Source organism: Rhipicephalus microplus, chromosome 10 (assembly GCF_043290135.1).
Source record: "Rhipicephalus microplus isolate Deutch F79 chromosome 10, USDA_Rmic, whole genome shotgun sequence".
In the NCBI taxonomy this organism is placed as follows: domain Eukaryota; kingdom Metazoa; phylum Arthropoda; class Arachnida; order Ixodida; family Ixodidae; genus Rhipicephalus; species Rhipicephalus microplus.
Window position 1 is genome coordinate 38,320,035 of NC_134709.1, and position 25,173 is coordinate 38,345,207.

Sequence of the window (25,173 nt, forward strand, 5' to 3'; positions counted from 1 at the left end):
ACTTCACGTGACCACAAAGGCACGTGATGAAATTTTATTTTGTTTCTTCGCGCTAACTTTTCTGCATTTTGTTTCGCGTGGTCACTCTGTGTCGTCCCACCGAAGCTCGTTGAATGAAGATAACCGTCGCGTAGCGCGGACAGCTGCATTCGCCGCGGCCTTGACGCCTGCAGAGCGATACTCTAGTCGCATCTACTTTTGCATGCTAGCCGACCACACAGTGGTAGTGTCAGTAGAGTTGGTGCGTCCAAGTTTTCGGCCAAGGAGCGGCGATCTGCTGAAGAGAAGACGGTGACCATGGCTTGGCGAACGTGCGCGATCGCGCTGCTTTGCACCGCGCTGTCGTGCGCGCTCGCCGACGAAATGCCCGGATGTAAGTCACTTTCTGAAAGTCTCGTTTCGGCTCGAAGCTCGCACTGCGAAAAGTGCGCGAGCGCCAATGTTCACGTAGCACCTAGGGGTGTGTGTAAGGTTACGCCAGTGAAAGTGGGTCGAATAAAAACTTCCTGCTCGTATCGTGGAACGCGACGTGTTGGAAAGGACCAGCTGCTGTGTGAAGTTCGGAAACGATCCGCTAGTGTGCGAGTCAGCGCCTGCAAACGTCATTCTCAGACTCCCTGCTAATTAAAGATGCCATGGGCGGCGAAATGCTCGCGTCGTTCTCAAAACGCAACGGATGGTCGTCTCGGAGAACACGTCTCGGCTTTAAAAAAAATATAAACTTCCCCACGACCGCTACGGCAGCTGCGAGACCGTAGATGGTCGGTCGCTTTCTGAGCTCCCTGTGATGTCATGGCGTGGCCGCAGATGGTTTCGTCGGCGTCTTGCGGTGTTGCGATGGGCGGTTTTGCGACGGACGTCGTTTCAGATTGGCGTTTGCTCGTGCGTCGTCGTGTGATCTATGCCACGCCACGTGTGTGTGCCAGTTCTCGCGATTATCTTGCCTCGGAAAAAATAAATAAATAAAGCGAAGGTTGTCAACCGGACGATAATTATAGCGTGAGAACAGAACGGCGACAAAGCTACAAGAAGGGCAGGAAAGACTTCTTGTCTCTTTGTCGCCGTTCTGTTCTCGCGCTATAACTATCGTCATGTCATACCAACTAGACCAAGCTGCCTCACTTGTCAACCGTATTGCGAAACTTGACGTCAGAACTCGACCTTTGTTTGAAAAGATATCCAACAGTCATCAATGCGTGCGGACAAGTATTAATAATCAATGATAACGTCTTGTCGCTTCTACTTAAGGTTGTCATTCTGAGGTCTCAATAAATTGTGGTATTCATATAGTGGAATTCCAAGCCGGCATACTTTTGTTCACAGGTGTGATGTGTTGATTTTAAAGTGACCCTACGAATGTACTTATACGCAGGACGTTCTGTTGATCAAAATTTCTATATAGCTTGTTCTTTTTGGACCCCTTGTCGACACAACCAGCAAAAATAAGTAGTGTATGCAATTGTAGACAGTCTCAAAAATGGTTAAACATGAATTTAATGCATGTTCTTGTGAACTTTCACCACTAGCAATCAGTTCTTGATAATCATGCAGTCTTATAAAATTGCATACCACAAAATGTGTGGTTTGAAACATCAAATGAGGCACATTTAGTCTACATTTTTATTATATTTAAGCACGCTCAGCTAGATTGGCAGTATTGGACTTCAAAAAGTGTTTGGTTGAAGGTGTGCAGAAATAATTTAAGGAACGAATTTACATTTTGCTGATAGATGCCAAGAACAATATTATACTAGATTTTAGATCTGTGCCCATCGATACTAATTGCCAATTAATGTTGCTGTTCTAAATATTTGTTGGCTTGTAACTTTTCTTGGAAAGGGGGGGGGGGACATTTATAAATAATACTGATTTGTATGTGTCTAAGGCAGATATACTTTATTCTTGAACAAGTATGTGCTATCGTTCTTGCCTTTTTACTGCTTTTAAATCAACTCTGAAATGGCTTTTTTGAAATTTTGTCAGTGTTATGACCATGACATCATCAAATAATTTGCATGACAAATTGACACACTGTGTACAGAGAAAGCTACAGGCAAATATGTCTACCTTCTTTCTTTCCACTGCCTTGGCCACTGAACTCATCCGGCTGCCAGCTTTTACTAGTGATCGTAGCCCACTCGGCGAGGGCCGTCTGAACAGAGGCTAAGTGGACATTTGCTCTGCCAGGTGCCACCCCACTACTGACCATGCTCATTTTACTCTCCTGTACTGCAAGAATTTGCAAAGACAAAAAATATTTCAGTATGATTATCAAGAAGCATAAACTCTGGCGGTGTTATTGTCATTGGGGTAAGCTTGCAGCCACAGACACGTGGAGGTTGGCGTCGATCGTATAGCGAGTGTTTGATGCTTCCTGCAGCGGTGACATAAGACCACTGTGCTCCCCAGATGTCTTACATGCTTTATGTGGTGTCGTGGCTTTACGATTCGCCAATTTCTATATTTACGGCACACTGCGCAGGTAGTGTCTGAGAAAAGAAACGTCAACATAAACACTCGAGCAGGTCACGTCAACAAAGAGTACATTTTAACCCAGACATGCGACATGGGCTGTTTACCGGTGTATCAGCTTGCCTAGAGTAAGCATATCCACTCGGATTGGTTGCTGGTCCTACTCAAAGCTAAACAATGTTATGTAATGAGGATGCAGGCAGTTGAAAGCTTGTTTGGCCAAGCCGCTGCTATCTGCTGATTCGCATGTTTAATGTCTTGTTTTATATTATGCAGTTAAGCCAGAGACCTTAAATCGCTCTACAAATGATATTTAGGACTTGATTTGCCAGCTCAATGCATTTATTGGAAATCGTCAAAACCGTTGCGTGGTCCCTTTAAGGCCACGATGACAGCTTCAAATTGGTGAGGCTGCTTTCTGGCAAACTTAACTTTTTTGAATTTCCTCCCAATAGGTGGAAAATTGTTCTATTCAAATTCAATCGCATCTGTTCTTTGCATTACAGATGCATTCACAGAGCTCTGCCAGAACCAGTCGGCCCCCCTCACGGTCCGCAAAGCGGCTCTCGTGTGGCTCAACAGCTCGCAAGAAGAGTGCAGTGTGCCCATCCGCTTTCCATCCGGGCTTCTCGTCACGGTCGTCTCGCTAAACTTGACGACTTCGGCAAACTGCACTAACAGTTATCTCAGTGTGATGGCTGGTGATGAAGTGGTGCCTGGAGGAGGGCCATTCTGTGGCCACCGTGAAGATAGCCGTGAGGCCACGCCATCTCTGCAGGTAGCATTCCTGAAACCGCCGGAGAATGGCTCGGTCATGCTGAACGTCAATGCCACGTCGCCAAGTAGTAACTTCACGTTGGTGCTCACAGCGTTTACAAATGGTGAGTGTGGTGGAATTTAGGGGATGCTTCATCGATAAGTGCAATTGTTGGGTAGGCTGTGATAACCTTGCCTCAAGTACGAACTGCTGTTCCTGTACTTCTCACTCGGAGAATACAAAAGGTGAGAACAAGTTGAGCTGAAACTTGCATGTAGGCTTTACTGAGGACATGTTGCTTTAGTACGGCCAGCAATAATAGCAGTGTCGGATACAGGATATTCTCGGAGGAGGGGTATACTTACGGGAGAACATAATCGAGCCTCTTTTTGGGTGCACAAATTTATTAGAGGGAGTGGAAAGGGATCAAAACATTTGAACCAAGCCCCTGCCAGGAATTATTTTCTTAAACAGGACAAGCATATGAAGGCTTGTCCTGGTTAGATACACATCAGATGTCACACCACTACTCATCGTTTCTCTGTGGTATTTAGTACTTTAAAGGGGTCCAGCAAAACTTCATCGTCGTGGTTGGAAAACGTCTATTGCTACTTGAGGCGCCTCGGAGCATGTCAGCCCGAAGTTATAGCACAGCATGTGGCCTGGAGCTTGCAATTAATCCTCCAAGTCGGCTAGAAAGGGCATTCTCGTTTTTCTACAAAATATGCCACATACTCAAATTAGCTGCATCGTTTACCCGAATTCACGGTCATTGGCTGATGTGCTCATCATGGGCCACATTGTTACTGTAGCTGTCGCGGAAGGCCACCACGCTCCCGCCTGACCATTATCACACTTAAGGTAAGCAGCACTTCCGAAGAAAGTATTTCTCAAGGTCGCGACGTGCGTGTGACATAACATTTTTTTTCCCGTGCCCTCCCTCCTTGCTTAGCTTCCAGAGGGCTCATCCATGTCGGAGAATTAAGAAAGTAGTTGCAGCATGTGACAAATTTTTGTAACTCTACTCGTACTTCGTGCGTTATAAAAAGATACGCGGCTGTCAATTCATGAGTCCATCAATTCTTTTAGTGAGGCCATTGAATAGTTACTTAAAAAGGTGTTGCAAGGCCTCTTTACAAGTACACTAAATATTAAGTCAACATGGACTGTTTAAGTACTACTCCCGAAAGCGTGACACATTTTCCTTCCGAAAAAGCACGAATGGTCTGCATTCGCTTAGCAAAATTTAAGTCGCCCATTGTGTGGGCCTGTGTGGTTCTTAGCTGAGAGTGCCTGCTTACATGCACGAGTTGTGCCAAAGCAGAACAGTGATGCCACTACAAGCATAGGCGTGCGCACGGAGGAGCAGCTGCCCCCTCCTGGTCATCCAAGAAAGGCGGTGTAAAAGTCAACCTTACACAGAGAGGAAGGGCACTGAGACAAACCTTTGCCCCTCCCCCCCTCCCCCTTAATGGGAACACTGCGCACGCCTCTGACCACAAGTGGGTACCCATGATAAATTACAAAAGCACAGTTTGTCATTCCTTTGTTTGGTGGTTGATGTTGTTAAGCAAGGTTTCAACGCCCTTGGTGTACGAGAGATGTCTGCACACCAAAACGTTTAGTCTTAGTACACAGTGACCATTTGTTTTGTGCCAAATCACTGTGCCACTTTGCCACAGTTCAGTTTGTTCTTAGCACTCATTGTAATACCGGTGTCGCAAGTAAATGAAACAGCTTCATCATTCTGCAGAGATATTCAAGGTGAAGAAAATTTACGTCCGAACAACTACTGAACTGATGTCTGATGAACCACAATTCGCAAGGTCGCCAAATACCTGATAAACCACAATCTGCAAGGACATCAATCTTTTGTTTACCTCCGACGGTGGTGTTGTGGCTAAGGCACTCGGCTGCTGACCTGCACGTCGCGAGATCGAATCTGGGCTACGGCGGCCGCATTTTGGATAGAGGCGAAAGTGCTTGAGGCCCGTGTACTTAGATTTAGGTGGGGTCCTGATGGAGACGCTGGGTGGCGTTGAGCGGATCGGACGCGTACGTCTCGGCTCCTGAAAATTTTGCCTGTTTTTGCGTTAAACTTCGTGGCTTCTTTAAAGCAAACGCAGAGTGTGTCTGGAAGTATGACGTGATCATTTTGACACCAAGTTATCGGGACAACGACACCGATTTCTTCCCTTCTGAAGTGACCAAGGACCTGGCATGCCCGGCCGCCAGGCTAGGACTAGCGGCGGACCGGTGAGCAGTGCATCGACTACCAGCAACTCTCCTGGGCGTGCCAATGCAGCAGCCAATAACCCAATGGACGGCGACCACGTCCCAACGGACGGCGACCACGTAACGGCAAGGGAAGCCATGGGCACGGACGATCAAGATTTGAGCACAGAACTGGGCTCTGCAGAAGATTTCGTCAAATACTCCCCATCGTCTGACGAGGCGATACAAGGGGAGTCAGCCAGCGGCGACGCGAGCGAACACCATGAAGCATCAAAGGGAGCTGACGACGAGGCGAAAGACGGTCGGTGGCAGCTTGCTCTTTCATTACGCGAACGTAAGAGACTAAGGAAGCAAGCGCGGGCCATGGAAGATCCCAGGCAAGTTGGGGATTTTCAGCAAACTTCACTAAACCTTACGAAAAGAACAACTAATGACTTAGCGTCTCTGGCAGACAGCAGCTTCAGAGACAGCGAGAGGAACGCGGGTGGAAGTTACGGAACGCCTGAGCGGGCGCACAGGAGTAGACGCGACGCGTCGAGTGCCATGAGAGGCCGCCGACACTCACGTGCGACGCCTCTACCCAAGAATGATATGAAAATTATTATACGACCCAAACCAGGGCTCGTGGTGAGAGACTTAAAAACATATGAAGTGGCACGAGCGATTGCACGTGCATGTGGAGACGCGGAAATAGGCAGAGGTGACTAATTCCTGCTGCGCCTCCGGAATGGATCCAACATTATCATTGCAAGTACTCCGCACGAGCACGTCGCCGAGCAAATTTTGAAAATCAAGGCGCTCGACCTCAAGAACACCAGACATCTCGTGAATACCTACATTTCTACACCCGAGGGGTTTCTCAAGGGAGTTGTGCACGGACTGGAACGTGAAACACCGGAAGAAGAACTTCTCAACAACCTTAGAGTACGCACACAGGGCGTCAGAATCGTGCAAGCACGCATGTCGGGAAAATCTGAGACGGCATTGATAACCTTTGATGGACCCATTGTGCCGCGTTTTGTGTATTACTTTGGTGGTGAGATGCCATGTCTACCATACCAACCCACAAGACAATACTGTAAACTGTGTAAAAGCCAAGGCCACAGGACGGACGTCTGTCCAACACCCACTGTGAATGTGTGTGGCGGCTGCAGGCTTAAAGATCCTCCAAACGACCACGAGTGCGTTCCCAAGTGTGCACTATGTGGCGAGGATCATCCAACGGCGGCAAAAGAATGCACTAAAAGGCTTAAGAAAGTCTCCCGACGGAGAAAAGAACAGGTACAACAGCTTAGACACGAAAATGGACAACGATCTCCAGGAATACTGAAGCGTCGGTGGTTCAGCACCGAAAGGCAGGCTTTGGATTTAACGGAGGGGTCCGACGCGTGATCACGCTCCGGATCTCGATCGAGTTCCCGCTCGAGATCAAGGTCCAGATCGAATTCCCGAGACCACTTCAGCCCCAAAGGCAATCGGCAAGAAGAAAGCAAGACGAACAAGAACAAGAAGCTCAAGAAGACATCGCAGCAACAGCAGCAGCAGCACCACCACCACCAACAGCAGCAGCACCACCACCACCAACAGCAGCAGCAGCAGCAGCAGCAACAACAACAACAACAACAACAGCAGCAGAAGCACCACCACCACCACGACCCCCACCAGAAATTAAGGGTAAGCTGGGCAGCGGCAGCCTCCCAACCTCCTCCAAACCAAGCGCAATCAACACACACACAGCTCGCGCGACTCGAGCGAGAACTAGAGTTAATGCGTGTAAGAATGGGGGATTTAGAAAGAGAAAATAGGCAACTTAGAAGCCAACAAAAGCAGCAGCAGCAACAACCACAAGAGAAACCCACTCAATCTTCCTTGGCAGGACAGCAGCAGCAACAGCAACAAAGCGTATCAATATTGAACAGCGACACTGTGGTGATGATAGCTATTCTGAAAGAAGCCGTAAAAGAAATGGTTCCCTCCATCGTTGAACAGGTCATGGGGCAGGTAGACAGAAAACTCGACGTGTTGGAAAGAAAAATTCAAGCGCAACAGATAGAACTCACGAAGACATTGAGAAAGCATACCAATGGCAGCCACATAAGGGAAAAAGCAGATAAGGCATACAACAGGCCGGGCCTACTTAATATGACACAAGAAGATACTGACAATGCATAAGCGACTAAGAAAAACTACGGAAGAGTGTGACATATGGCAGTGGAACTGCCGGGGATTCCGACGAAAAAGGAACAGCTTTCACAGCTGGTGGCCATGCAGCCAAGGCCACCTGCTGTGATAGCTCTCCAAGAGGTGGGAATAAGGCCAAGCATGCAGAGTTATGATACTCATGGTGAAGCTGTGAATAATAACAACGAATGGAGAGTGGCGACATTAGTCCACAAATCCATAACCGCAATACAGCATAAACCAATAGAAGGAATCGAAATCCCACATATCATTACGGAAATCCTATATAAAGAGAAGAAAAAGAAAAGCATTTTCATCCTGAACATTTATAGCCCACCTCGACAAAGAAAGGCAACTTTCGACAAACTATTTGAAGATTCAGCAAAACTAGCGAGGCAGAACACGCTCATAGTGGTGGGGGACTTCAATGCAAAAGACCCAAGCTGGGGATACCTCACTCAGGATGCCAAGGGCAGAAACATAGCCCAGCAAATTGAAATTACAGGTATGACACTCCTGACGGATCCAGCAATGCCAACAAGACTAGGAAACAGTAACTCCAGAGACACGACACCGGATCTAACTATGTGCAAAAATTGTCAAGAGGTGGAATGGCACAACACTCTAGAAAATCCAGGCAGTGATCATTACATATTATGCACCACTATACACACAGATGAGATACGTAAAAAGATTGGCATTGCCAAAATAACTAATTGTAATGCGTTCAGAAAATCACTGGAACAAAGGTTGACTGCCTCAGATATAACAAACTTGAGTGATTAGTGTGACGAAATAAGACGTCAAAAAGAAAGGTACAGTAAAGAAATTACGCGATCAAGCAATGCCCCTGAGGTCGACTCACACCTACTACATCTTTGGGAAGCAAGAAGAAGCCTTACGAAAAGATGGAAAAGACAGAAACGTAACCGCGAATTGAAAAAAAAAATCGGATATCACCCAGCGCGCAGAGGATTACGCCAATCAATTAGCTGCAACTAATTGGGCCAATTTCTGTGATTCACTCAATGGAACGCTGAGTACGGCCAAAACATAGAACATACTGAAAGCCATGATAGACCCCACGAAGACAAAAAATGAAAACAGTAAAGCCGTTGAACGATTGCTGCACTTATACCCAGGTACAAAAGAGGACCTCATTCAAGCCATGCATAAAAAATGCTTTGGGGAAGACGGAGCGACGCCTTCATACCAAGGAAGGTATAAAGGATCACCGCAACCTGATTTAGACAAGCCTTTTACGGACGCTGAGATAAGAGCAGCCATATTTAGTAACAAGAAGAACACAGCCGCGGGTGCAGATAAAATCACCAATGGTATGATCAGGAACCTAAATGACGAAGCCATTGAAGCTCTCACTAAATACATAAACAAACATTGGCTGGCTGGAACTGTCCAACCAGAATGGAAACATGCGACTGTGGTCATGGTGCCTAAACCAGGAAAAAAACTTGCCATTGAGAACATGAGACCTATCTCGCTCACGTCCTGCTTAGGAAAAATATTTGAAAAACTGGTGAACACCAGGCTCCTCAACCATCTCGAGAAGAACAACCTCATGCCCGAAACTATGTTTGGCTTTCGCTCACACCTTTCTACGCAAGATGTTCTACTACTTTTAAAAGAACAAGTATTAATGGACATCTGTAAGGTTGGGGAAAACGTCGTTATGGCAGTCGACATGAAGGGAGCCTTTGATAACATCAGTCACAAAGCAATACTAGAAGGTCTGGAAGAAGCTAACTGTGGAGAACGAATGTTCGACTACGTCAAAAGTTTTCTTAGTAACAGGACTGCAACAATCAAGCTGGGAGATTACGAATCCGACATCATTAAACCTCCAAACAAAGGAACACCCCAAGGAGCGGTCATTTCACCGACACTTTTCAATGTCGCCATGACAGGCCTTGCAGGAAATCTCAAAGATATTGCCGGTCTACAACATGCGATATATGCAGATGATATTACGGTATGGACAACCACAGGCAGCCTAGCAGAGAAAGAAGATAGGTTACAACAGGCAGCTAACACCATAGAATAGTACGCAAGGATACGGGGTCTTCAGTGCTCAGCCGAAAAATCAGAGCTCATTCGCTTCACGAAGAGAAAAGCACGGAGGATCGACCCGAATCTAAAGCTGGAAGTCAAGCTCGACGGAAATGTCATTCCGGAGAAAGATACCGTACGCATACTAGGAATGTGGCTTCAAGCTAATCAGATATGTCTGCACACACTAAATCAACTCAAAACATCAGTACAGCAGATCTCACGCATGATCTCGCGAAAAACAAACAACCATAAAGGCATGAGAGAACAAGATACCCTGAAATTGGTCAAAAGCCTCGTCATCAGTCGCATTACATACTCGCTTCCATATCAAATTATGAACAGGGAAGAGAAGGAAAAAGCAAATCAAATAATTAGAATGGCCTACAAGACAGCCCTGAGATTACCGCGGAATACTTCAAACCACAAGCTGCTGGCGCTTGGTCTTCATAACACAATTGAAGAATTATCCGAGGCCCAGTTACTAGTGCAAGAAAATCGCCTTCTCCAGACCCCAACGGGCAGAGCAGTCCTAACAAAACTAGGGCGCGATACTTTACTACAAACACACCAAGAAACTAAAGAAGTACCAAGCGAATTCAGAAAATGGTACACCATATTGCCAATACCAAGCAACATGGATCCTAATCTGGAAGAAGAAAGGCAAGGGCTGACTACATAGAGAAAAAGACAAAATTTTCGAACACGGCCAGATTCACTGACGCCGCGCCTTATCAGACCAATGCAAAGAGATATGTGTGTGTAGCCACCGACCATAGAGGGAAAATTACAGCCTGCGCTTCAATAGATCAGGCGTCGACAACACAAGCAGAAGAAGTTGCCATAGCACTCGCAATAAAAGAGGGATGGACGCGAAACGCTCCATTAACAATCATTTCAGATTCGCAAAAAGCTTGCAGAAACTATCTAAAGGGCAAAATTGGAGCACAAGCGCTCCGTATATTGGTTGGGACAGGATGGGACCCCACAATGAAATACGTACAGGCTGTGACTTGGGCACCGGGGCACGAGGGCGTGACAGGGAACCTGCGCGCGGATGAGGCGGCTCGAGGCTTCACAAATCACCGAGCCACTCAAGCCAATGCAAGTGATGACCCTACACCCGTGGACCCTTGCTTCGCAACAATTTTAAAGTACTATAGAGAAAATAGGCAGCTGTATCCACGTCCTCACAGCAAGCTCAGCGCTGCGGAGGCAACAGCGCTAAGAAAAATACAGACTAACACTTACATAAATCTGCACACTCTTCACCTGATCTACCCCACGGCGTACAGTAATATGTGCCCGTGGTGTGGAGCCACCCCAACACTCTTTCACATCACGTGGGAGTGTGCAGAGCACGACGAAGAGCACGACACCACTGGCACGTGGGAGGAATGGGAGGCGCTGCTGTCTAGCCCAGCCCTAGTGGATCAGCTACGACTGATCCAAAGAGCTGAACGGATGGCTCGCGCCAGTGGGGCCCTGGAATAGGGGCACCACCCTGCCGGACAGACTTCGCTCTCCACCCCGTATATTCTTCGGGGCACTGGAGTTCAAGCCTGTCTGGATTATGTATATAATAAAGTTTTGTGCTACTACTACTACTTAGATTTAGGTGCACGTTAACCCCAGGTGGTCAAAATTTCCGGAGCCCTCCACTATGTCGTCTGTCATAACCGTATGGTGGTTTTGGGACGTTGAAGCCCAACAATTATTACCAATCCTTTGTGTCATTGAACAGCTGACTATTTATTTCTTCACAAAACTTTGTCCTGGTTGTGTGCTGTGTTGTACAGAGCCCTTCCTTTTCATTTTTGCAGTGAGCAGTGATGGCAGCTGCCCCAGCACGAGGCATGAGTGCTACAACAAGCGTTGCATTGCTTCGGATATCTTCTGCGACGGCCACAATCATTGCGGTGGGACGCAGGTCCCGTTGCCGGAGCAGTGTCCCAGTGAGTGCATGCATGGAATTATATAGCTCCTTCTCAACCTTATGCTCGGCCTTGTACTGCCCAATATTGCTAATGACATAGCAATTATGGTGGCATATTTCGAAAATATGATTAGTGACGTAAACATATAAGGTATGGAAGTGGAGCATAACTGTGAATATGTTTGTTAATGTACAGCACGAGAGCGACAAAGAGAGTATACCACAGAAGGGACACATACAAGTACTGACTCTCAAATGAAAAGATTTACTTGAAGAACACAGGAACGTAAAAGCAAGAATATAAAAGCTTTTCCACATTGTGTAGAAGAGTTAAAGACAAATATAAAAGGTGACATAGAGCATCACAAGGCGACACATGTGCTGACAAGATAGGTGAATTCCTTGTTCATAAGAAACAACAATGCCTGACTTATATATTCGTCGCCCATTTGTTTAATGTGAAGTCCCTCTATACTTATCTAGTTGTTTGGAAACTATGTTATGACAATATGTCTGCATCGGCAAAAACAAATGAGTTGCCCCATGTGCTGCCGTGCAATGCCAGTCACAAAATATTTAAATTCTGAAGTGAATTTCGTGCTCTGTTAAGCACACATTAACGCATTGGCCGCTCTGACCCACGTATGACTGCCCGCATGTAAGTGGCATCTCGTAAGCATTACTGTGCTTGCAGGGTATAATCAAGGACACATGCTTAATTATACAGCCACTTATTGCCATTTGGCTCCATTTTTCTTCAAACCAGTGGGCGAATTCTAGAACGTTTCTCAGGAGCCGAGAACGCTGACCCTATACGTATGGCCGACATCACGCGCACCATGCAATAGTTTATGTACACACAATAGTACCGCTTCTGATTTGTAGTCTTCTTTCTTTCTATTCAGAAGATCCTAATTTATTATTCGTTTGATTAGCTTTTCTGTACCCTTTTCGAGCACATATATTCACTTGCATAATGAACCCACCTCTCCCACTTTGGTTCATCATCTACATGACTATGCCCACTGCAAGACAAAGGCTTATCCCATGTTCTGCCAGTCAACTCTGTCTTGTGCTTGCTGCTGCCACGTTATACCAGCAAACTTCCTGATCTCATCTGTCCACCTAACTTTCTCTCTCCCCCTCACCTTATCTGAGAATCCACTCGGTTACTCGTAATTACCGGTGTCTATCCTGCTTATGCGCTACGTGCCTGGCCCATGTCCATTTCTTTATTTCAACTATGATATCCTTAAGCCTGGTTTGTTTCCCGACCCACTCTGCTCTTTTCCTGTCTCGTAAGGTTACACCTATCATTTTCCTTCCCATCGCTCACTGTGTCCTCAATTTAAGCAGAACCCTCTAGGTAAGCCTTCAGGTTTCCGCTCCGTAAATAAGTACTGGCAATATGCAGCTATTATATCCTTCCTCTTGAGGGATAGTAGAAGTCTACCAGTCATGATATGAAAATGCTTGTTGAATGTGCTCAACCCCATTCTTATTCTTCTACTTACTTCAATCTCGTGGTACGGCTCCACGGTTGCTACTTGTGCTAAGTAGTAGACGTACTCTTTTAAACTTCAAGTGCACTGCTACCTATCTCGAAATGGTGTTCTCTTCCGAAGTGGTTGTACATTGCTTTCGTTTCCTGCAGATTACCCTAAATACCTGCGTATAATGCAACCCGAATATAATACGAGGCCAAATTTTAGAGTCGTGAAATGAAAAAAAAATATATTGTGCCCGTGTATAAAAGGATGTAGGAAAGGTCACCGAAAACGCATTTATTGATCACACATCTGCCATGTCTATCGCTTTTGTCTTCAACTGTGCTTTCCTCGGACATTTCCTTATCAGACAAATCGTCAAAGATGTGCTCATCTTCTGTGCCATCGAGGGCATTAGAGATGCCTCAATTCTTGAAGGAATGACACACAAGGTACTCTGTGATGCTTGCCCAAGCGTCCAAGATTCATTGCATAGCGTGGCCGAAGATGATTGTTTCAGTCGGCGTCACTGTAGGCTCACCTGAGCGCACCCACTTGGCATAGCAACGCTTAACCGCATCCTTGAACAGCTTATTTACACAAACGTCGAGAGGTTGCAGTTGAGATGTCATCCCACCCGGGATCACGACCAGTTTCGTGCCTTAGTCGCGCAAGAGCCTTTTCAATGAGTCGGCCAAATGGCAGCAATGCCCGTCCAGCACCAGAATGGATGGAAAAGACAGTAGGGCGCCAGGCCGTGTGCACCACACTGACTTTACCTAGTCTAGGACAAGGTCTTCGTTCATCCAGCCTTTATCTTGACATCTCACGATTACATTATTCGGTAGCTCCTCCTCCTTCAGCATTGTCTTGCGCTTGAAAACGACATAAGGTAAGAGCTTACGGTGGTCCGCCGTCCACGATAACATGACTGTGACGCGTTTTTTCATTGCCTGTGGTACGGACACTAACCTGCTTCGAGCCCTTCTCGTGAACTGTAAGGGGCGACGGAATGTCCAGGTAAATTGGCGTTTGATCGGCTTTGCCAATTTGTCCCAGCTGGAAGTTCTGCGAGCAGCACAACGTAATTGCATGGCGTTGAAATGAGATAAGAAGCTCTTGAAAGGCGGAGCTTCTGAGAAATGGAGGTTCGCTGGCGCAGGGAAAATCCGGCTTCGCACATGTAACGGTAGATCCAGTGCTTGCTGGCTTTGAAGTCCGAGCTCAACATCCCCTTTTCTCTCGCCAGCTCCCCTGCTTTCATCTGCATCAGCTCCATTTTGACTGGCAAATGCGCCGCCCGCTGCTCTCGAACGAACTCTGTCAGTGCGAGTTCAATCTCTGGCAAAGCCCCTTTCATTGGACCGCGAAAGCTTCTTCGCTTTCCACTGTACGCAAAAAGCACTTCTTTCTGTCGTCGTCATTCATGGACACTTCCATCGGTGACTCCAAACTGTTTTCCGGCCGCACTGTTGCCGATTTGCTCGGCAGCTGCGATGACCTTTCTTTTGAATGCAGCTAAGTGCTGGTTTCGGTGCCATGGCATATTGCACCTTTGCAAAGCGAGGCATAGAACACGGCGAGGTTCACACGTGCACACGTCCGCTGTCCAAGTACATGCTCAAAAAACTTGACAAGAAAGAAAGAAATGGAGCTAGCACTCACTTTTGCCACGCCAGAGCGCGAAGGTAACGAAGCCAAGCCGTAGCCACTCGTAGACAAAACAATGCGGTAGCCTAGTGGCAGTTACGAAACCGGAACTTTAAACACAACTTCGTTTTTCAAGCATGTTTTCGTTCAGATCCACACATAATACGAAACGGAAATTTGGAACGCTAATATTCAGGGAAAAAAAAACTCATATTATATGCGGGTATTTACGGTAATTTTATTTATTTATTTATTTATGAATACTGCAATTGCTACTAGGGATTTTCGCAGAGTGGGTTACATGAATTACATGAATGCTCAATATGAAGGCAAACAAATTTTCAAAACAGAAAGATAAAAACACACACAAACAAAGGTACGCACAAAGCAACCCAAATATGCAAAAATTCGAATGTTTATGGGGACAGAGCTTAATTGGCATGCTATATTAAACGCTGTTATTGAGGCTAAAAGAAAACAATGTTAAGGATGGCTGTAAAACTTCAGTGTTGGTTAGTTTGTTCCAGTCGTTTATAGTTCGTGAAAAGAATCAATATTTAAAGCAGTTGTTACGGGTTGGAAAGGGTGTTATTGTGCGCTCATGCCTTTGTCGAGTTGCATATCCGGACGAAAATGAAAGAAGTTCAGAAATGCCTATCTTGTAATGTCCCTTTATTAGTTGATATAGAAATTTTAGTCTAGATAAGTGGTTTCTTTCTGTTAGACATACCTATCTGCTCTCTTTGTCTAATTCAGTAATCATGAGTTGCAATTCATCCCGTGAGTTACTCAGCAATGCAATGTCATCGACGAAGCGCAGGTTACTAAGGTGCTCTTCATTAACTCTCATCCCTAACTCTTCCCATTCTAGGCCTCTGAAAACCTCCTGTAAGTACGCGGTAAATAGCATTGGGGAGATCGTATCCCCTTGTCTTACACCCTTCTTGATTGGTATTTCGTTGGTTTTTTTATGAAGCACTACGGTGGCAGTTGATCCTCTGTTAGATTTTTATAATAAGTTGCCCAGTTTGTTTTATGCCATGACGATGTTGTACATACAGTTGGTTTTGGACAAACCTTTTATGCCTCCTAACATTTATAGTTCTCGGCCATTAATGGCTCATATTGCTCTATAATATCTGTAGGATGCAAATAACTATCGAGAAAGTGCATATACAGTAGACTCTCGGTAAACGAAACCTAAAGGGACCGGAAAAATGTTCCAATCAACAGGAGTTCCGTTTACTGAGAGGTGAACATGAATACAGAATACAAGCCTGAAACCAAGTATTGCAGAGCGAATAGTTTCATTGAAGCAGTAGTTCTGTTTAACAGATTTCCATTAGTGAGAGTCAGCTGTATAAAACATTTTAAAAGACAAGAAAAACTGCCAGGCGAGAATGCTTAGAATCCTCAGCTCATACTAATTGTTCACTTTAGGTTTGCAACAGTTGTGCAGGGGATATGAAATTTTAAAGGCGATACTTCATCCCTTCACATGGTAAGGAATATGTGGCCGAAATTTTATCCCACTCGGGCTATCATAAATACCAAAAACATGAAGCCTAAACTTGTGAAGTTGCCCAACTGATGCCTAAATAGAACAAGGGCTTCTGACAAGATGTTTTTACCTGCTGCAACATGTGAACTGTTTTTTTTAAATGGAGAACATGAAAAAAAGAATAGTCTTGTGTCAGTTATGACAAAAAAGAAAATTCTTTTTGTACATATTTCGTCAACAGTGCTTCCTTAAAGAGACCTGTTGCTTCTTGAAGGACTCATTCTCTTTTTTTCAGGCACAATATTAATGAGAACTTGCAGGTTCAGTCCTTGCCGATGGCAAGTTATCTTTTCGGCTACTTTTTCTTCTTCACATCTTCATTACAATTACTTCTAGTAACGTCTCCCATACCTTCCTTGGCATTATTGCCTGTTAGTTCCAATTAGTCTTTCGCTCATATGTAGATATTTAGGCATTAACACTACATTGGACTTGCGCGCTAGATTATACGCACTGATGACATTCATACCAAGCCGTGAAATGCACCATGGCCACTAAGAGACGCGTTTGCAATATCAGTATCAGTATCAATCAATAAGTACAGTGCTTAAGGACCCTACACTATTCTAAGTCGTCACGCTGAGGCGTTCCAAACTGCTCCTCTCCGACAAAAAAAAAAAAGTATACTTTTTTTGCTGTAGGTCCTGTTACAGTGGAGGCCACCTGGTGGGCTATCGGAACAATCATCTTTGGCGTCTTTGCGCTCATCCTGCTTCTGCCGTGTTTTGTGTGGACTGCACTGCGCGGAGGCCAGAACAATGTGACTACGCTGGTTCTTCCCGGTGCCATGCGCATTCCGAGCAAGAACGGCTCTCCCAGCCCGGCTGCTGCCGCAGGGACGTCTCCTACGCTGGAGGCACCTTCCGTGAACGACGTTCCGTCGTCTGCCGATCACCAGCTCTCAGTGGAGTGCGCACCCACGACGAGCGACAAGGCACGGCTCGTGACATCTTGAAGGCTCGCACGCACCTCGGAAATTGGTGTACATATACTCTTCCCGTGACCTCGATGGTCGACTTGTTCGTTCGTGGCTCAGTTGTGTTCCAGTGCCCACCATATGTTCTGGAGGAGAAACCTACGATCGTGGGAGTTCAGCCTCGGCACACAATGGCAGGTTGGCCATGTCAGTCCAAGATCTTTTATCATTCATTCGGCCATTGGTATTGAAAATACCTATTGGCATGAGTATCTTTATCGTGGCCTCTTTAGTTTCGGACATAGATTGAGATGGATCTTAAGAGCTTTAGTATAAGCCACAATTTTTATGTTTGATTACCGCACCCTCTAGTTGTTTGACTAACTATTTAGAAGGGCTGATTCACTCTGTAAAGTTTTAGAAGCATTCTGGCACTACTGATGACCTGTTTGTTGACAAGGAAGAACTTTGGAAGTCAAGTTGTACACCAGTTCTGGATGGTGAGTCGTGTATTGAATGCACGCGTGAGACGGCGTCGTTTGTGACATTGTTGGAGACTCTGCTGCTTAGTTATTTCCTTTTTGTTCAACTGCCACACATGGGGTCAAACATTTGCAACCACTCTTACTTCTCACTTGGGAGTTACGTCAAGTGGTCCTACCTTGTAAAAAAAAGGCAATGGGTCGCAAATTTACGACAAACTTGAGGAATGGTTTGACAATCTTTTTTAGCTGTGACTGTACATTGTCTACTGTTGAAAATGTTATATCTGCAGACAGTAGTAGCTAGATGGGAATTAGTAGTAGCTTTTGTTATCTCTGGTGTATGTAGTGAACTGCTTTGTTTTGCTGACTTAAGGACTCCTGCCTCAAATGTAGGTCATCATAAGGATTTTTGTGGGGCCACCCTGCTTGGATCTAGATGTATTGTTTTTAAAACGTTACACTAACTTTATGAGCGAGTACTGCGTGTCCCAATGTAATATTCAATGGCCATATGCATGGAGAACAGGTGAACGAGTTTGTGAATGTAAACCAGAGCGAAAACCTGTAACAAGTTGGAGTCGTGCGATTTTCATCCAGTTTTCTGTCCTTTGCCTGTACATTACGACTTAAAAGCCTTACTTTTCTCGCTCTTTGGGTAAACAAATGTACAAATATGTGCCTTCTAGCCAGTATTTGTTCTATGTCTCTTATTATTATATTTTTTGACAGAGCAGGTATAGTGACATTAGCACATGCAATCGGTTCCTGTGACACCGGAAAGCTTCCGTATGTTTTATAGGTACTAACTTACTAAACGATGTTTCAATACTCGAGATTGAGTCAGGTGCATCAAGAGCCCAAAAAAGGTGCCCCCTAACAGGCCGTGGTTGTTACAGGTTCAAATGCACATGCCATTACTGTACAGTACTTTATATTCTCTACCGCTGTCGAACGCAGCTACGGGCGTTGTTAGCAGCTTACATTTCAGGGCAACCTACAGTTCATGCATTGTGCAGAATATCCACATTAACACAGTGCGACATTTCTAAATTCTCAGTTTTTGGTCTGCTCCACTTTCTGCATCGGGGTTAAGCTCAGCCTTGTGTGTAGGATTTTACTAACAGCTCTTTTCTAGACAGTGCAGTTCATCGGGAATAATGACTTGTGTGGCCGTAGGGAGCAGTGTGCATTATGTCTCATGCCGGTCAACATTACGTGCGTAAAAACATAAAATGGCACATAACACAAAAGTCCACTTATTCAGCTATAAGTGTAGCATCAATAAAATGATGGGCAACGAATTTGCACTGCACCTTTCAAGTGTTTACATTCATGTCACTTTCGCAATTTAGTCCCACGCAGCGCACACGAACATGTCGAAAGGAGGAATACAAGTTTTGTCGACCATCTTGATTTTTTCATGCTTTCCACTGCTTGCATGGTAAGGTACAGTAGCTTCAAAGTTAGACATTTAGTGATGCATTAGCATTCAATGTTGCAGCTTTTCTGTTATACCTTGCTGATATTAATGAGCTGACCAGTCCTGCTTTTTTAGTATACATTGTTGTTGTTAATGAGCTGACCAGTCATGCGTACAATCTATTGGCAGTGCTAACTCGAGCCACTGGTGTAACATTTCTTGACTAAGTGTCATATTTGTTGCTTTAGCAATTTTGAAGAAAAGGCCTTTCTTGGAACTGATCAAGAGTAAAATTTTGGAGCCTTTCTGCAGAACTGTACCTTTGTGGCCAAACTCGGCTTTTCGATCGGGAATCGAGCTGGACGCCCCAAGTTGGCCAGCTGGTAACGTTCCTGAGCAGTCTTTATGCGCCGTAGTGACTCTTCAGTCACTCCTGCTCTCCAGCTTTGCAACTGTGGGAATGACGAGAATGTGTGCTTATTGCTCCAAGTGTGTGATCACATTTCTTCACATTGCACTGTAGTTTGCAGCACTTTGTTTCTCATTTAAATGTTATCGCTAGGTTCTTCACTTTGTTGGAAGGAGCTGTGTTGAAGGCAAAAGCAGTTTCTTTATGGAATTCACTTTTTGTTCTGACTTTGCTAGTAAAAACTAACGTTTAAACTGTTACTTACTGCTCTGCCCTTTTCCGGTCATGTGTTAACTGCCATCAGTCTAAGCACGGCAATGCAATGTCATTTAGACACTGAGGGGGACATGCAACACTTTGACAAGAGAGTTGTGATGATGAGTCATGATTTTTTAAAGCGAGTGTTGCTTATTCAAGAAGAGCATGTTCATTTGTTTGGCTTCATGCTGCCATTTATTCATTATAAACTTTCCTCTAACGCTGCACAAGTTTAAATGCATTCCACATCATCATCATCACCTTCTTTCTTCGTAGTGGCTTGGTCTTCTACTTCTAGGGCACAAGGTTACGGGTTCGATTCCTTATCAATGCAACAGCATTCTGATGGAGGTGAAATGTGACAGCACTCTTTTAATTTAAACGGGTGATCTGAAGTCTTTTTATACCATTTTCTTTCTTTCGTTCGATGTCCGAACCCTGTGAACCCTAGGACAGTTTTCTGTAATGCTTCTTCACATCAGCTAGTTTATGCAAGGAAAGCCTTAATGCACGACGACAAATTTATTAATCGGCTTGCTCCGTCCTAGCAATTGCTGCGACTGTCGTGTGAGAGTGTGGCCAGAAGCAATGTACGGTGTTGTTTCAGTTAATGAACGGTGTCATCATATTTAGCCATTCTTGTACATGGTGCCGGCAAATCTTGCTTCACGTCGCACTGCCGCAATCAATGGTGCTTACAACACCAGATCCGGTATTTAGAAACCAACTCTAGTGTCTAAATTGGATATTGTACATCGCGGCAGTGAGCGAGCATCATTCCTTTGCAAATATGTACCGTCGCGTGCAAGAGCTGCGTGTTATGGAGTTTCTTTTCTACAGCTTTCAAAGCTTGTGTCAGTACGCTTTAAAATTTGCTTTGGAAGCATCCTATTGTCAAACTTATCGCGGAGCCTTGCATCGCACAGTCTCTCACTGTCTAGATGTAGGTTTGGTGCAGCATACTCCATGGATTCCTAAAAAAAATCATGCACCTAGCTTATGAAGTTTGCAAACGGTGGCGTCATGCTGTGCAAGTACCTCTTGTGCAAGAGAATTAGCTTGGTGTTTTTGAAAAAAAAAGTGAAAATAAACACAATACCAACGTAAAAATTGAAGTGAAATATGATTGGTGTAACAATGACTGAGAAATTGCACTGGCAGTTAAGACATTGAGTGTAGAAAATAGTTGTCGCAAAATGAAGTGAGATTGTACATATTTGTTTATGCACAGAGCAGATGACTTTTTGGCAGTCTGTTTTACAGGCAACGTGTTTGAGAAATGCTCTTCCTCCCTAAAACAAGAGAGCCATTACCGTGCCAGTTTTGCACCTTTTTTTTTTCTTTCTTTCAGCAATAAACAAAGGAGCCGAAAAGTGAAAAATATTTACCTGCAGCAGATTGTATTGCTTGCTATAAAAAATATTAGACGAAAATTGTAAAATTTTTTTTTGCCTTGTATGTTCTGCTGCACGTTTTCTCCCCCGATTTTGCTCGAGCTTAGGTCAGTACAGTACAGCTTGTTCTTAGCTTTTCTTTTCCCACTTCTCCTAATAGTGTAGAAGGGAACGATTGCTCAGGGTCTTCATGTTGTCCGTCGCGTGAAATTTCGTAAAATAATTTGATTCATTTAGCATTGTAAAAGGCATTTCGTGTTACTATGATCAAACTGTGCCCAACTCTGTTGAATGGTTGAGCACATTACGTTGCCTGTGTATTGATGTGAACAAACTCGACAGCCACAGTCTGACATTTATCAGTCTTCTAAAAGCATACCTTATTATAACATGAAAAAACTGTACTGTACAGTACCATATATGTGGCATTGTGGATGTAGTTGATATAGACGGGTACGAGACTGACTGCAAGAGCTCTGCTCAATTCTGGTGCAACGACAGCTGCATCTAAAATTAATCATGGCTGTATTCCACCTCGTCTTTATCTGGAAGTGCACCCATTTGCAAGGTATAGATTTATGTATATAAACATTTATTCAGTTAACTTGTGCTCCAATTTGGGACACGTTAAATATGTGATATGTACATGTGCTCCGATACAATATACATGTATGTTAAATATGTGATATATGTACATATGCACAGGTACTATATATAGCTACATGGATGAGTGTACTTTCGTGCGTAAGGGGTCAGTTGGAAGACAGTCACCGTGTCAATGTTTTATTTTCATTTCTGCACCACAAGAAGTGGCTGTGCTTTGATTGGGATTCCACCATGCCCAAATGAGCACGTTATGTATATTATTTCACCGTCTCTCCATACATGTTGCCACTGCCTTTTCTCGGAGGAGGGGGGGTGGAATGCGACACCAACTATTGGGACCTTTGTTTCCCTATGCATCAGTTCTAGATTCGATAAATCGATCTGTTAGTTCCACATCCGGTAACCCTGTTTTCTGCAGTTCTAGTTTCACGTTTAGCATTTTGTCTTTGCCAGTTGATGTGAATCTGAAAATGCCACTAGATCCCTGACCAAAGATTCTGGTAGACACAATGTAAAGCCGCTTCATACATGTTTACACAGATTTAGTGTGGATAGATTGGCTTTGGAGCAATGGGAACACGAAAGTAAAGAATGCATAGTTAGAAACGAGAAAACTGCTCTTTTGCTTGACACCAAAATATGAAGGACTGCGTAAAGGCTTGTTTACACCACAAATAGCCGAGCAACCAAGTTAGTCACAAAGTGGCTGTTTGTAAATGCTTACAAATGGCCGCTTTGGTCTCGAAGCGATTGAATCGGTTAAGTCACTCGCTGCTCGATTCGTTAGTTGCATGGCTGCGGTCGCCAACGCCTGAACGAATCGGATCTGTAGGAACAGGACGTCGGCCTATTTCGAGGCAATGGCATGCGAGCAGTCGTGAATTCCGTTTGGTGACGGGTGTTGGTCACACGCAGGTGTGTACTGCAATCGCCTAGAGTTGCTTGGTGGTCAGTGACTGATGGCCGCACAACAAATACCAGTTGCAGGTGGAGATGAGCCTTAAAATAGGAGCAGGGAAGAGAAGGAGGGCATCATGCTGGTACTTAATCTGGTCGGCATAAAACGTGAATGGAGGGACTTTAGTTAAGGCATGGGCACCCGTGGAGCCATTAGCGCAATGTGCGATAATACTACTGATATTACTACGAAGTTCTCGGTAGGATGCCTCCTGTGTGTGCTTTTTGTGGATGTTGCGCCTCTGTTGCAGAGATTTTTATTATGACTTGTTCATAGTTACTTGGCATGTGCAATTCTCTAAAGTGTCTAGAGCAAGGGCTTTGTGGTGAACAACCAGTATGCTTCAGCCGTGAAACTGTTATAGTGAATGAGAATAGCGTCTGCTTAATGGCACTAGTACGCTTGACGATAGTTACAGCGCGAGAACAAAACGACGACACAGAGACAAGAAGGACACGAAAGACACGAGCGCTCGTGTCTTTCGTGTCCTTCTTGTCTCTGTGTCGTCGTTTTGTTCTCGCGCTATAACTATCGTCATGCCATACCAACTAGCCCAAGCTGCCACACTAGTACGCTATTTTTTATGCATATGGCGGTATAGGAAGGCAGATGTATTGACTTTTTGTTTTGGTTCATTTGTTGGAAGGGGTGAATATATATTTCCAGCTCACTAGCCAAGTAATGTCTTTCTTTAGATGCATCAAACTTGTCTTTCGCAGTTTTTTTATCTTATGCTTTGACCAAATCCAGGAAGCTGTTATTATTTTTGTGACATGTCGGTGTACAATCAGTGAAAATGTAAATGCAATATGGTGTGCACTGCGCGAATAACATGCAGAAAACGTGTGTTTACTATGGCAATAAAAGACTGTTTAAATAAAATTGAGTCTGGCCTTGCAACAGTTGGCGATTATAAAGCACAGTTGCTCTGCCAAAGTTCCTGGTCCTGGTTGCCCCGTCGCGGTAGTCTAGCGGCTAAGGTACTCTGCTTCTGACCCACTGGTCTTGGGATCGAATCCCGGCTGCGGCGGCTGCATTTCTGATGGAGGCGGAAATGCCGTAGGCCCGTGTGCTCAGATTTGGCTGCACATTAAAGAACTCCAGGTGGTCGAAATTTCCGGAGCCCTCCACTACGGTGTCTGTCGTGATCATACAGTGGTTTTGGGACATTAAACCCCATATATGAATCAAAGTTTCTGGTCAGGTTAGATGGTGCTTGGCACGTCGGGGCTGGAAATTGCTAGGCTGACGAAGACAAACATCCAAATATGGGTTTAGCAACACATGCCTTCAACTATTCCTTATCACATTACTGTCTTTATTCGTTTAGCGCCATACAAAAGTAATGTAAAAAAATTTTGTCACGTGAAAAAGTTTTAACAACTCCAGCTTTAGCTCGTTCAATCAGCGTTGCCCATGTCCTTAAAAACTAGCAGATAAAATATCGTGATGGCCTACATTCACTACTCCGAATCGTACCCCCTGTACAACGTTCACATGGCCCATGATGATCACTCGTATTAAAGGGACACTAAAGGGCAAAACGATTTTTTACCCATTAGTAAAGTACAATTTCACAATCCCGACAACACCACATTTACCATGATTGTGACATGATGCTTGGTAAACTAGAAAACTCGTGCAAATGAGATGCCGGTGGTGACTACATATTGAGATTACCGTACCAAACACCGCGACGTAAGAAATTTTAAAGGCGTCTCCAGAGTCCTATGCTGCTTCAAATCGGCGAAAATGAAGTGCATTGTCATACGTGGATGCCATAGACTTGTAGCATACAATGTTTCAAAAAATTTGTGTCATCTGTGGGTGCCACCGCTTCGTAGCAGTTCCATCTGGTATAGAAGTGATTTTTGTGAATGCAAGACGATGCTCCAAGTTTTCTGAACGGCATAATTCTTCTCATGTTCTCCTCCTCATAAACTTGTATCAGCAGCCCCATCAAGTAGTGTTCATGTCGCGATGGAAGCGCAGGTGAGTTTTTATATTCTTCTACTCTCGGGTCTACTCCTAACAGTTCCTCTTACTATGTTACAGTCCTTATCCATCCACATTCTACTCCTATGACGATGCTTACGCTCTTGTTTCGGTGGTCAAGCCTGGTCAGTAATGATCCTGACCTAGGAGATCGAGCGTGGCGTCTCTCATAATCATATGGTGGTTTTGGGACGTTAAACCCCACAAATCAATCAGGAGATCGAGCGTGGGTCACCCGTGGGCCTTGCTGTGTGGATTAGTACATCGGGTGTGTACACCATATTTTACTGCTTTTCTTATGTCACTAGTTCCCCTCATTTGCCTTTCAATTCATCGTGATCACATTGGTATGCTCAGTGCAGGGTGGCTGCCGGGCTGTTCTTGTG

The 25,173-nt window shown here is 44.8% G+C and overlaps 1 protein-coding gene across 1 annotated transcript; it reads left to right on the forward strand.

The window, feature by feature from the left end:
• On the forward strand, positions 1-23,674 carry LOC119181351 (uncharacterized). Its single transcript, XM_037432569.2, has 4 exons — positions 1-373; positions 2,979-3,353; positions 11,536-11,667; positions 16,988-23,674. Exons 1-4 carry the CDS (start codon positions 298-300, stop codon positions 17,299-17,301), a joined length of 897 nt encoding a protein of 298 aa, XP_037288466.2. The 5' UTR covers positions 1-297; the 3' UTR covers positions 17,302-23,674.
• The last annotated feature ends 1,499 nt before the right edge of the window (positions 23,675-25,173 follow it).

Bases quoted from the DNA above. Each gene is read 5' to 3' on its own strand.
- LOC119181351 (XM_037432569.2), top strand. From the start codon at position 298: ATGGCTTGGCGAACGTGCGCGATCGCGCTGCTTTGCACCGCGCTGTCG. The intron at 374-2,978 runs GTAAGTCACTTT...TTTGCATTACAG, and splicing joins CGCCGACGAAATGCCCGGAT to ATGCATTCACAGAGCTCTGC. The intron at 3,354-11,535 runs GTGAGTGTGGTG...TCATTTTTGCAG, and splicing joins GCTCACAGCGTTTACAAATG to TGAGCAGTGATGGCAGCTGC.